This window comes from Hippopotamus amphibius, chromosome 5 (assembly GCF_030028045.1).
Source record: "Hippopotamus amphibius kiboko isolate mHipAmp2 chromosome 5, mHipAmp2.hap2, whole genome shotgun sequence".
NCBI lineage: Eukaryota > Metazoa > Chordata > Mammalia > Artiodactyla > Hippopotamidae > Hippopotamus > Hippopotamus amphibius.
In genome coordinates this window covers 165,978,834-165,991,990 of record NC_080190.1, presented here as the reverse complement: position 1 = coordinate 165,991,990, position 13,157 = coordinate 165,978,834, and the positions used below count along the sequence as shown (strand labels likewise).

Below are 13,157 nucleotides of genomic sequence, written 5' to 3'. Positions count from 1 at the left end.
TTAAGGGTAGTTCCAGAATGCTGCCTCGTAGCTAATACTGAGAGCTGTAACTTGCTATGTCTCCTTTTTCCACCTCATTGTCAGGAAGTATCAAAGTGCATGAGTGCTAGTTTTTTGCAGACATGATTATAAACATGTATGTAAACCCCCTCGTTCTCATACATATCCATCGTTTTTGTTTGTTTTTGTTTTTGTTTTTTGGCTGCGTTGGGTCTTTGTTGCTGCACTTGAGCTTTCTCTAGTTGTGGTGAGCGGGGGCCACTCATTGTGGTGCACGGGATTCTCATTGTGGTGGCTTCTCTTGTTGCGGAGCATGGGGTCTAGGCACATAGGCTCAGTAGTTGCAGCACGTGGGCTCAGTAGTTGTGCCTCTTGGGCTCTGCAGCGCAGACTCAGTAGTTGTGGCGCATGGGCTCAGTTGCTCCGCAGCATGTGGGATCTTCCCAGCCCAGGGCTTGAACCCATGTCCCCTGCATTGGCAGGCAGATTCTTAACCACTGTGCCACCAAGGCAGTCCCTCCATTGCTTTATAGAAGAGATCATGTCTGGGTTGGTTTTCATCATGTCAATAAATTCAAAACCATCCAAACCAACCTATTCTCAGTTTTCATAATAAGTGCAGAAAAAAAGTTTATTACCTTCAAAGTGGGAATGGGAGAGGGGCATATTAATATAATAGAAATGACATGCTTTAAGGCTTCAAAAATTCTGATATAAAAAATTCTAATTTTACAAAGTGGTCCTCCATTGATCATTAAATTTGCCAAGTTCATGTGCTCAGCCCATATTTGGTCCTTCCGCTCTCATATCTTCCTTTCTTTTTTATACTCCCTGGTATCTTATTTATAGGGACCAGAAGCTCCAGTCTAGTAAACACCATGTTATATGCAGCCCAGTGTCCCTAAGGCTTGTTTGTTATGGACCAGAATCTTACAGCATTCTAGGATACTAAATAAAATTTGAAAAGTTTTTCAGTTTCCAATTAAAGTCTTCTCAGGAGCCATAAATGCAGTAAGTTGAGCACTTCAGTTAAAGAATCTGCTGGTTTTCACATAAGGGACAGCTTGATAGAGATCTTGACATTGCAGAGTTCAAAGAAGAAGCTCTTTGACAAACAGAACAGAAACAATCTATGAATTGAGTTACCATTGCTTCCATGGAATATTGAGCTAGCTTGCAGATTTATACATTCTGTTGGTGTAATTTCCCACATGCCTTACAGATATTTACAAATTTACATACATAACAGATATTTACAAATGCCTTGGGGAAAGTATAAAGGGTCAGCATCAGGGCACCTCACTCTATTTGATTGTGATTCCTGCACGGCGTACCATGGCTATTTATGTGCCTGTCTCTTTCCAAGACAAGGATAATGTTCTGATGATATTTGAACTCCTGCTGGCTAGGATAGTGATAGAGATATATACTCATTTCCTACTTATTGGATGGATGGATGGATGGATGGATGGATGGATGGATGGATGGATGGACAGATGGATGGATGGATGGATGACTGTGAAAATCATTACAACACCAGGAATCAAAATCATCACAACATTATGAAGACAGTGTAATTCCAAAGGCAGGCATATTCCTCTGTTTGAGCACTTGACATGGTATATGAAGTCTTTGGCATGGGCCAACAAAGGGCAGAATTAGAAAACTGCATCTAGAGTTGAAGGGAAGATGAGCTTGAAATATTTCCACTGGCCAAGGTAGATATCTGTTTGGGGAATTATATAGCCGATCGCTATTCCCTTTGCCTTTTCTAGCAGACAAAAGCCTCAACAATGAGACTGCAATTCCACCCCCAAAGAGAAAGGTCTTCTCAAAGTCAAGTTGAAAAGATTCTGAGAAGGCATGTTGCCATCCCAGTGGGGGCCCAGCTTCTTAACATGGAAATCCTCCTGTATGTCCAGAGAGGGAAATTTAAGTTCTGAGGTTTGCATAAGAAGCCAAAGATGCTGAGGACCAATCTGGAGGCTGTTCATAAGCCAGTACCTCAGGGAGGCGTTGTCAAAGTTGGCAAAGCTGAGCTGTTCCTTATAAGCGTTTCTGGTTCCACTGATTAAACAGGCGTTTCTGCTCCAGATGAGCACAGGGCTGAACAAGCCAGGAAATGCTTTACAAAGTGCGCGTGACAATCCGCACAGCCGAGCCAGTGGTAGGGAGGCAAAGAATGCCAGAGTTAAGACACAAGCACCCAGAATGGCCAGAAATCACAGTGGTCCTTGGGCAATCCTCTTTCCCTCTGAGGACATCCTCTACCTCATTTATAAAGGACACCAAAGATCTGCCTAACTGATCTCTTAAAGCACCTCCAGCTCTAACTCCCCTGATTGGACTATTTCTGCCCAACAGGAGGGATATTAGGAAAAAAATAATAAAGATTTTCATTGGATTTACAATGTATCCATAGACACACACACATACACACAGACACACACACACACACATCCTTGGCAGTCATCAGAGCTTTACTAAGGCATGAACATCCCCATTTTACAGATGGGGAAACCATTGAAGGTAAATGACTTGCCCAGCACTACATGGCCAGTAAAGGGCACCATTGGGATTAAACTAGTTCTGGCCGCACTCCCACTGCGCCTAGGATTGTAGGGCATCTGTCAGTTCACCCAGGACCTTCGCACCCATTATCTCATTGAAGAGCTGGGCTCAGTGTTTGCCATCTTCATTGGGTGATATTGCCCCTCGCAGTGGCTGCTGAGCTGAGGAGGATCAGAGAGGTTGAGCAACTTGCTCTGGGTCGCCCAGCAAGTAAGTTATGGAAGAAGGACGGGCCCTGGGGTCTTCCCCCAACATCCCAAGGGAGACGTGCTGACCAGTTTTCGGAGGCAAGCTGCCCACAAGAAAGGAAACTCGGCAGATGGGTGATTTTTAAATTCAATTCTCATGTTGCTGAAGTATTCAGGGGTGAAGTTTCATGATGTCTGAAATCTACTTTCCAATGATTAAAAGAGAGAGAGAGAGCAAAACAATAACAATTTTTGGATCTGGGTGATGAATATTTGTTCATCCTGCTATTCTTTCAACTCCTACACAGATGAAAAGTTTTTGAAATAAAAGGTTAGGGACAAACGCATCTCACATGTCTCTCCCCTTCTAGAAAGTCCTTGGGATTACACGCCCTGTCCCCAGGAGTGGCTGACTTAACGGCCTGCACGTACTCAGACACTGGGCGTCCATCAGCCGGGCCTCCGTCTCTGACCACGGCAGCCGCTGCCCCTCTCTGTCCACGCAGAAGGCCTTCCCGCTGGCCCTGTCCCTCTGGCTGGCTCGGTACTGGCCGTCCTGGTCACACTGCAGGCCCGCTTCATTCTTCTGACAGTCAGTGACACCTGGAGCCAAAGATGGATACAGCTATCAGTGCCACGCGTCTGGGGTCCCCTCCTGGCCGGACCCCAGGCTCCCAGTCCTTGATCAGACATCCAAGTCCCACGTTTGATCTCCCAGCTCAAAACTTGTCAGTGTCCCCACCCTGACCAAAGCACAAAGTCTGGGCTCGCCTCTGGGCCCCTAAGGCCCCTGTGCCCTGGCCCCCGCCCATCCGACCTGCACGTGCACCTGTGCCTCAGCAACCGGCCTGCAGTGCTGGCAACACGCCACCCGCTCAGATACCATCTGCTGGGACTAAGGCTCTGCCCTCACCCCACCCCACCCCACCCCCGGTTCTTCTCCTGGTGCACGGCTCTCCCCAGTCTTCAAGCCGTTACCTCTTCCCCGCCCAGTCCTCGTTTCCTCAGGGAAGCCCCGCAACCCCTTGACCCCCGGGGAATACACGCTCTCCTCTTGACCCACACCTCTGCTCAGAGCCGGGGGCACGGCCTTCATTCCCATTTGTCTGCCTCCCTCCCCGGTGGGCAGGGACCCCACCTGGCTTCGCTCCCTGTTTTATCCCAGTGTCTTGCTCGGTGTCTGACACATAATACAAGCCGCCCCGTCCACCCCGGGCTTTGATACTGTGATTTACAATAAGAAATAAGTGTTTGGTCTTTATCCCCACATCTGGAAGCTGACATTCAGAGGAGGAAGGTGACTTGGCCGAGGTCACAGCGCCAGTAGAGGGGAGAGTGGGGAGGAGATGGGTTTGGGGGTGCCAGGCCTCTGCCTCCTCCTCTGCCCCCTGCCATGTGTGTATACAGCTCTCCCTCCACAAACAAGGGGGAACTGCAGGGACTCCTTTTAAGAAAGTGTTCCTCGGGCAGCGTGACAGCACTTTGTGTCATCCCAAACCGCAGTGTCTGCAGCCAACGTGTGCAAACTGAGGGGGACGCCCTGATGTTAAGGACACTCTGCGTTCCTAGGAAAGAGTTTCTTCTCCAGAAAGAATGTCAGGCTTTCGGCCTAGGAAATTCCTCTGACTTTTACTTTCTTGGAAATACCACCCTGTTTCCACCGCTCTTCTGACCGAGGAAACCACTTCTATCACAGAAGGCGACTTGATCTCTTTTGATTAATTATTTTACAATTCTAAACACTACTCTGATTTAAAGCAATGGCTCATGTTGACACAATTTCAGACTAACATGAAAAGATTCACGACTGCTAGGAAAAACCCATCGCTCCCCAGGTGACTGTTAAGTAAATAGGCCAAGTGAAATCACATGACATACGGGAAGGCCACCGGCACACAAAGTCCTGACAGATTCGTAGGGCCAGGAAGGGAATATGAGCTACACGGTGGTAATGACCGTAGGTGGAAAACATCTCCCACTTTTTAATCTGATAACATTGACTTACAAAAATCAGAAGTTTCAGAATCAGACAATACCAAGATCAAAGGCCAGCTAGTAAGTCGCTCACTTACTAGCTGAGCAACTTTACCTAAATTTCTTCTGTGAGCCTTAGCCTTTTTATACATAAAATTTGGGCTCATACTGTTTACCTAGAAGGGGAGTTGGGAGGATTGAATGAGACAACATGGGTGACATGTCTGGCCTAGATCCTGACAGAGCACAGGCATGAAGGTGGCGCCCCTTTGATTATTATGCTCTATACACAATGGTTCTCAAGGGTGGGCAATTTTGCCCCCATCTAGCAGACACTTGGCCTTGTCTGGAGACATGTTTGATGGTCACAACTTGGTGCGTGTCAGGTGGTAAGGACCAGTGATGCTGCGAAATAAACAGCCTATCATGCAAGGGACAGCCCTCCAAAATGAAGAATTGTCTGTCCCCAGATTTCAATAGTACTAAGGTTGAGATGCCTTGCTGTGCCCATAAGGTGTTGTAGGGTTTCTCTTTCAAAGTAGGACCCACTAGAACTTACAGTGAGTCTGGCTGAAAGCTCCAACGGAAATGGTGGTTCTGCCCGCAGGACAAGGGACACAGGCCAGGCTACCTGTCTGTTCTTGGTAGAATCCAGCAGGACAGGGAATACACTGCTCATCCTGAAAATAGCTTCCTTCAGGACATTTAACTAGAAAAGATAAACAGAACAGTGAGGTTAAAGAACAAGACACTTGTACACTTACAACCTCAGGACACACAGGGTCTGTGAGATTCCAAAATCAGAAAACAGCTTGTCCACTTAGCCAATGCCCACCGAGGACGTGCCGTGCATCAGGCTGTAAGAGTCGGGGATGAGCCGTGAAGAAGGTTCACAAGGTTCCTGCTCTCCAGGAGCTGTGGGGCTGGCAGGACGAGAGGGTGGCTGAGAAGAATGTCACATATGAGTGAAACGAAGCGGGAAAAGAGGGCACAATAGTAAGGAAGGCCCCTCTGAGAGGTGACGTGTGAGACCGGATGGGTGAGGAGAACCCCGGGCAAAGACGCAGAGGAGACAGCAAGTGCAAATATCCTGAGGCAGGATGAGTTTGGATTATGCAAGGAATGGAAAAGAGAAAAGCCAGACAGAGCCAGCTACTGAGCTAGCGCTTAGTAGACACAGCAAAGGTTGTCATGGGGTGAAGCTGGAGAACATCTTGAAAGATGAGCATCCATCCATAGGTTGCCAAGGGATCGAGGTGGAGCACAGTGGCGGGGGCGGGGGGGGGGGTGGTGTGTGCAAACTTTGGGGTCAGACAGACAGGATAAAGTCCCCCTCCCAACTATACCTAAATGACTCTGGGCTTCTCTGAGGCTCTGTTTTCTCCTCTGGAAAATAGGGATTAATTAATATTATCCCATTGGAATGCAGTGATGATGTACAGAAAGCACATGTCATGATGCCAGACTCACAGGTGCTCAACAAATGCCAATTCTTTCTGCACTTGAGGGAGTCACTCCTTGCAGCCAACCTCAACACCTGCTCTGTCCAAACAGGGTGTCCTCCCTCTGTGGGGCAATTTCAACAATTTGGCATCATCTCACTTGACTCAGGGGCCTCAGTGATGTCATGGCTCAGATCTGGGGCTACCAGGAGGTGCGTGAGATGCCCAGGGCACAGGATTGATAGAGGCCCTCACGGTTGGATTGTGGAGTGTCTGCTTTACTCAGAAACACCAAGGGACCCTGGGAGTGAGGACCTCCCCACATCTTGCCCCCTGGATGCCTCGATCACCTCATTCGTTTCCTCCCTCTGCTCCCCTGTCAATCTGCAGAGTCTCAGTGCTCTCTGTCCCTCTGATTCTCACATTCCCAACCCTTCCTAATGTGCTTCCTCCAGTATGACATGAGCTGAGAAACCAGAAATCCAAACTGGACAGATGCATGTCGCATAACTGTTCTAAGTTGGCACCCAAGAGCTCTGGTCTGTGGCAAGTGCATGAACTTGGCCACACTGATTCTGACAGCTCAGAGAAGGGGTGGCAGAAGAAGGTCTTTCATAACTTTTTTCTTGGTTCAGGGTTGTGTTCTGGAGAGTTGGCCAAGTAACTTCCAGGAAAAGTGAGCTGTTACCCAGTGTGGGTGGGAGCCAAAAGTGTGCCCACTCTTGGGAGAACTGTCTGTGTGCCGGGCACTCCTCTGTGTACCCCATGTACATCACCACAGCACACCCAGGAGTTAGTATGTTGCCCCCATTTCACAGATGAGAATGCTGAGCCTCGGGACATTCCTGCATGACGCCTCAGCATGCTTTTCTGCAAAGGGAAGTAAACTTATGGAATATGCGAAGCACAGTGCCAGGTATTTCGATGTCATCACCTTATGCGAAAGGTAACATCTCTGTTCTAGCTGGGAGAAAACTGATGTTCAAGGTCAAGGCAGCAAGGTGATGGGGTGGGATTCACGTCCCATTCTCGCCAAACCAAAGCCTTTTCTCCACCCACCAATTCAACCACCTTCCTTTAACGAAGAAATGAGCACAAATGTGTGGGATGTGCTAGGACAGGGCCAGCATGGATCTGACAGCCCCTCTCTCGGGTGTGCATAATGCGTGTGGTACTTCTGAGTAAACCAGAAACTCCAGGCACGTCCTGGAACCTGAGTGGTGTGTTTTCCGGCCTGCCCCACACCATGCAATCCTCGCGCAGAGTGGGGTTTCGTTACTCCTTTGAGTCACACTGTTAATCATCTGTAGTATTTTTACCTCGGTCCTGCGGCTTTTTTTAAGCAGTCGCCAAGTTCATCGCTAAAGGAAAACAAAACCATGTAAGCCAGCCTGAGTTGCTGCCCCTGAAACCAGGGTGCAGGTGAAGGGGCAGAAAAAAGAGAGCTGGGAACTTCACTGCCATACATTTCAGGCTTCTCCACCTGTCCTGTTTCTCTCCGTGTATGACGTCGAGTCTTTTCCACCCGAAGGAATCCTTGTGTACCTCACGGTGAGTCTCCACTGCCGGGCTACTTCCCCAGCAGGTGGGTCCTCCCAGAGACCCCGCGTCCACAGCAACAACTGGGTGTCTATCCCTCAGTTAAATTCCTCCATGGAAATCACCGGGAAACCCCTCAGTTCCCTCCTCTGTAAAATGAGGTGATTTGGCCAATTTGAGTTTGTGAGTTTCACAGAGCTTTGGGGTTATGCCTTCCCTCCTGCCAACTCGGCCCCAGAGCCCCAAACAAGGCAGCCACGTTTCTGCTGAAGAAAACTATCTGAGGAAGCATATCAGTCCTTCACTCCTTGGCCTGCTTTGCTCAACCCCGCCCCTGGCCCCATCACTCTCCAACTGAAAATTCTCCCCTGGTGACCCCACTAGACCAAGCCCCTTGCTGTGCCCCCAGGTCTCTCCCACTCTGGTCCCCTCCTATCTCTCTGGCCCCATCTCCAGCCACAAAAACCACGTGCCCTGTCTCCATAAAGCCACAGCACCTTGTAACTCTCTGCTTTTGCACTAATCTCCATTCCTAGAATGTCCATCACATTAACAACCTCAGCACAGGGGCACATACACACACGTACACACACACACACCCACACCCCACTTCTTATCTACTCTTGTCCAAGCAACAATTCTAACTCACTTCAAGACTTCCTATCAGCCTTTGCTACCACAGCAACCCCTCCCTGACTGCCCTGACTGGGATGCAAAAGGCTTTTCACATGATATTTTAGCTATCTTTTCACTTAACCTCTCCTCAGCTAGACTGTGAACTCCTTGAAAGTGGAGCTATGACTTTTGCTGCTCTGAGTATGTCACATGGTGTTTGACACATAATTATACTTTGAAAGCTTGAATGGATGGATGGGTGGATGGATGGATGGATGGATGGATGAGGATGGATGGAAAGATTGATGGGTAGATGGATGGAAGCATGGATGGATGCATACATACATGGATAGATTCATGAATGGAAGCAAGGAGAGAAAGAAGGAGGGAAGGGAGGGAGGGAGGAGAAAGGAGGAAACAAGATATAACATGTTACATCAGAAAAAAATCCATAGAGAACTAGCCCTATTATAAAAACTTGCAGTGGACGAGTGACAGTGAATGTGTCCAGAAAGGAAATGGAAAATCCAGACAATTTCTCTGTGATTCTCCTTAATGGACCAAGCTGGCATGAAGGCTGCCAGCAGGTAATTCCGAGGGGAAGCCACCTGGCTGGCAGGGAGGCGAGAGGGTGAACATAACTGACCCCGTGGGCACTACAAACAAAGCCTCCAGCCCCCACAGCACGCACTGCCTAGATCAAGGCTGCCGAGCCTGCCCAAGTCACGGGAGCGGGACATTCCCCCTGGTTCCCCTGAATCACTGCCCCCCAGGGGACCATCTGGATTGGCCCCCCAAGACGACACACAGAAACCCCGCCTTATCTCCAGAGGACAATGCTCTGTGTGTAGCCTCACAGCTGTGTTCCAGATGTGCTTCAGAAGGAAAAAGAGCCAGTAAGAACAGATACAAGAATCCCAGGGTGTGATTTCACCAAGAGCCCTTGCTGAGAAGGGAGACTTGTGAAGCAGTGGACAGGACAAAGAATTTGGAAACAGCAAGGCTGAGTTTAAATCCCATGTGGCTAATTAACATCAAAACCATTTGCTGAACTTTCACTATGTGTGAAGTGATGTGCTTTGCACGGATTCTATTCTGCAATGTGAATCACAATCCCAACGAACTAGGTATCACTGTCCCTATTTTCCACATTACGCCTAGTGAAGATGGGCAATGTCTCAAGAACCCACATTGAGAAAGTGTTGGAACCATGGCTTGAACCCAGCGCCCCTGACTTCCAAGAACAGTTTCCCGAAACTCTTAACTACCCCCCTACCCCACCCCACCCCATCCCCGCTGCTTCGTCCATCCCATGGAATTGAAAATAGCTGACTCCCTGGAGCAGAGCAATGCAGAAACTCGATAGAGAATGGATGTTACCATTGATCCTGGAGAAAATCCAGGGCTTTTGGTGCTGCTTTTGTGAATTCCATCCTGGACCTTTGTAACCTTTTGGAGTAAAGGGGTGGGGCAGAATGATGAGATCAACAATTCTTTGTGAATCAGTAAAAAGCTGCCGCGGTTAAAGAACAGAATGCAGGTTTATGTAGAGCTAGGGTGGGCAGACTACAGCCCTCGGGCCAAATTCAGCTCCCCTTCTGTTTGGCAAATGAAGTATTATTAGAACACAGCCGTGTTTTTCTCCTTATGATGGATGAGTTGAGTCCTCGAGACAGAAACGGAAGCATCTGCAAAGCCTAAAAGACTTGCTTCCGCCCTTTACAGAAAAAGGTGGCCGACTCCTGATCTGGAGCAAGTGCACCCCCGGCCAGACCTCTCACTCGGCCCCTTCCCTGGCCCGCTCTGTGGCTCCCACTCGCTCTGAAGCCCGGTCACCCCGAGGACAGGTTCTGATTCCAGGTGCCCCCACCGCTTGACACCAGTCTGGCCCCTGGTTCAGCATCCCCCTCCCATCTCCCAGTTAAGCCAGACTCTCCATCCTGGCAGGCAAGTCATCTAATCTGGTGGACTGGACCAGGGTTCCAGTCCACCCCCTTTATTTTACATGCAGGAAATGCGAACCTGGACTGGTCCCTCTTTCCATCTCCTGTCATCCTGCCTCTTGGTCCCATGCTCCAGAGGGGGTACCCAAGGTGGGTGAGCCTCCGATGGGGGGCCCCCAGACCCCCTCATCAACACCACCTGGGGTAACTATAAAAGCAGCCTCCTCCCAATACACACACACACACACACACACACACTGTGAGTCTCCAGCAGTAGAGCCCAGGGCTCTTCACAGTGAGCCTGAGAGCACAGCAGCAGGTGTTGCAATCACCTCCATTTCTGTGACCCTGTTTCACGCACCCTGGTGGATGGCACCATCCATGCCTGCTCCTACTTCTTGCCCTCTGTTTGGGCAGCTCTGCGAAGTGGAAGGAGTGTGAGCTCTGGTCCCAGAGGACCGGGGTGACTCATCCACAGAAACCTGAGTCCCTCCTTTGAGTCAGCCCTGTTCTGGGCACTACAGATGCATGACCTCATCTCATCTGAGCCTCAGTCTCTTCACCTGTCAAATGGGGAGGTGACCTGCCAGCGGGGGCAATTGCGAGAGTTAAGTATTTGTGAAAGTGCCTTGTAAACTGCAAAATCCTCTGTAAATATTAGTAAGAAGTGGTTGTGTCTCTGGTTTCTGTGTAAAGAGTTAGCTCCTTCTGGAATTCAGCATGGAGCTTAGAATTTGGCGTGGATTTCATGAGAGGAAAGGCCTTGTAACTTTTGTGTTGCAACCAATATAAATAGTGGAAAAATAAATAACCGAGAAACATCTTTCTCTCCAGCTCAGTGAAAACGCCTCTGTGTCTCATGCCATGTGGGAGGAAGGCTTCTCACTGTGAAGCCGTGGAAGTTTCAGTAACAGATGGAACAATGGCCCCCCAAGAGGTCCACGTCCCAATCCCTGGAAACTGTAAATATGTTAGATCACATGGCAAAGGGAAACTAAGGCCGCAGAGGGAATTAGGGTCGCTAGTAAACTAGGGAGAGTGTCCCAGACTACCCAGCTGCGTGTGATCACAAGGTCCTTAGAAGTGAGAGACAGCGTCCAAGGGAGCTGTGAGCAGGGAAGAACGGCTGTGAGCTACCACAGTGCAGGCTCTGAAGATGAAGAAAGGAAGCCACGAGCTAAGAAATGCGGGCACCACCTAGAAGCTGGAAAAATCAGGAAACCAATTCTCTCCCAGGGCCTCCAGTAGGTACGCAGCCCTGCTGACACCTTGATTTGAGGCCAGTGAGACCCCGTGTGAGAATTCAGACCTCCAGAACTGTCGCATAATAGATGGGTGATGTTTTAAACCACTATGTTTGTGGCGGTTTGTGATGGCAGCAACAGGAAACTCACACGGCTTCCATTCGAGGCACCGGCCACTGCAGTCTAGTGAGAATGGCTTCCAAGGCTGCTTATGTGTCCGGCCAAGAACAGCCCCATCAGCCTCCACCAGGATTCACTTCCCCTGAACCATCACGTCCTGGGCTGACCGCTGGCCACTTGGGGATGGTGGTGAGTAACGTGTTGCCATACCTAGACTAGGAAAAGTCACGGAGCACACAGGGTGCCTTCTCCACCATGACGGTGTAGCCCAGGCCACCGGGTCCAAGCTTGTCAAGGTCTAAGAGGAGGGTTACCTTCAAACAGTGGGCTCTGCCTCTGTCATGTTGCCTCTAGTTTCAGCTACTCCCTGATGGGTGATAACTGCACGCCCGTGCATATAGTTGGACAATTGAAAAGCTTTCACTGAGTAAATAAATGAACGATTCTCCACTCTGTATGTCGGAATCACCTCTCTCGGAGCTCTGTGGCCTTTCCCACAACCTCTCATAGCTCAGTAACAGCAGTCCAGGGAGAGAGGGGGCACCTACCGCACCCCAGTGGGTCCTGACTGGCGTAGCTGGTGGCCGAGACTTGGCGGAATCCTTTCAAGCACCCAAACTGTGTCCTGGGAGAGGTGCCAAAGCGGTCCCCTTGGAGGAAGCGGATGGAGGTGTCTGCCGGGAACGTCTTGGAATCCAGATGAAGCTGGAATTGTCCGCTTTGGATCAGATATGCAAAGCGCCCAATGAGATCCTTGCCCACCAAGGCCTCCTCTGTAAGACACAAGGTGAGGCAGGAGTGTCACCTCATTGTTCCTGCAAGGGTCAGGGAGGATCCAGGCGCAGAGCCACCCAGAACGTCCACAACAAAAGGAGACATGGGCCTCACCCAGTGTCTCATTGTACGGAGGGAGAAACTGAGGCCCAGAGAAGGGGGCTGATTGACCCAAAGTCACACAGGAATCAGAAGCATGGCTTGGACTCCAACCCAGGTCTCTGGCTCCTGTCATTTCTGTGGCAGCAACGTGACCCCCACTGGTATAGGATATCATGACTTCAGTTGCTCATCTAAGGTACACCACCCAGATACACAGCTGTCCCAGCCTTTGCCGAGACACCATCTCTGAGCCTCAGTTTCTCCTTCTGAAAAGTGGGGAAGCCCTCTTGTGGTTGGTGATGATTACAAGAGAGAATGCAATGGGACCAAAGGGAAGGCAGAGCCTCCAGCTCGGGTTCAGCTAAATGCTGAGAAGGCCTCCAGCTGTCAAACTCCACGTGTTTCCTAGGAAGAAAGCAGATGGGTGAGCTCTACAACTGGAGCTGGGGCGGGTCCAAGCACACGACCAACATTCGCGCCGCAACGGGCTACCGTAAAGGCAGCCCCGGGCCATGGACACCAGGAATAAATATCTCATCCATTTGCAGCTTCAAACATACCCAGATCATGCAGGCTGTTTCCAGAGGACAACAAAAAAGACCCCTAATTCATAATGCTATGGTGGGGGGACGTGGTAATTATGGT

General features: G+C 49.8%; 1 protein-coding gene across 2 annotated transcripts in view; it reads right to left on the bottom strand.

Annotated features, from left to right (window-relative positions):
• Positions 1 to 13,157, bottom strand: part of TG (thyroglobulin) — a 238,538-nt gene that overhangs the window by 180,949 nt on the left and 44,432 nt on the right. For both annotated transcript variants that reach the window (XM_057735105.1, XM_057735107.1), the window contains 3 exons: positions 12,185 to 12,409; positions 5,293 to 5,442; positions 3,192 to 3,362 (listed from right to left, as the gene is read on the bottom strand). In XM_057735105.1, coding sequence (XP_057591088.1) covers positions 3,192 to 3,362; positions 5,293 to 5,442; positions 12,185 to 12,409 — 546 coding nt within the window. The remainder of the gene's footprint in view (positions 1 to 3,191; positions 3,363 to 5,292; positions 5,443 to 12,184; positions 12,410 to 13,157) is intronic.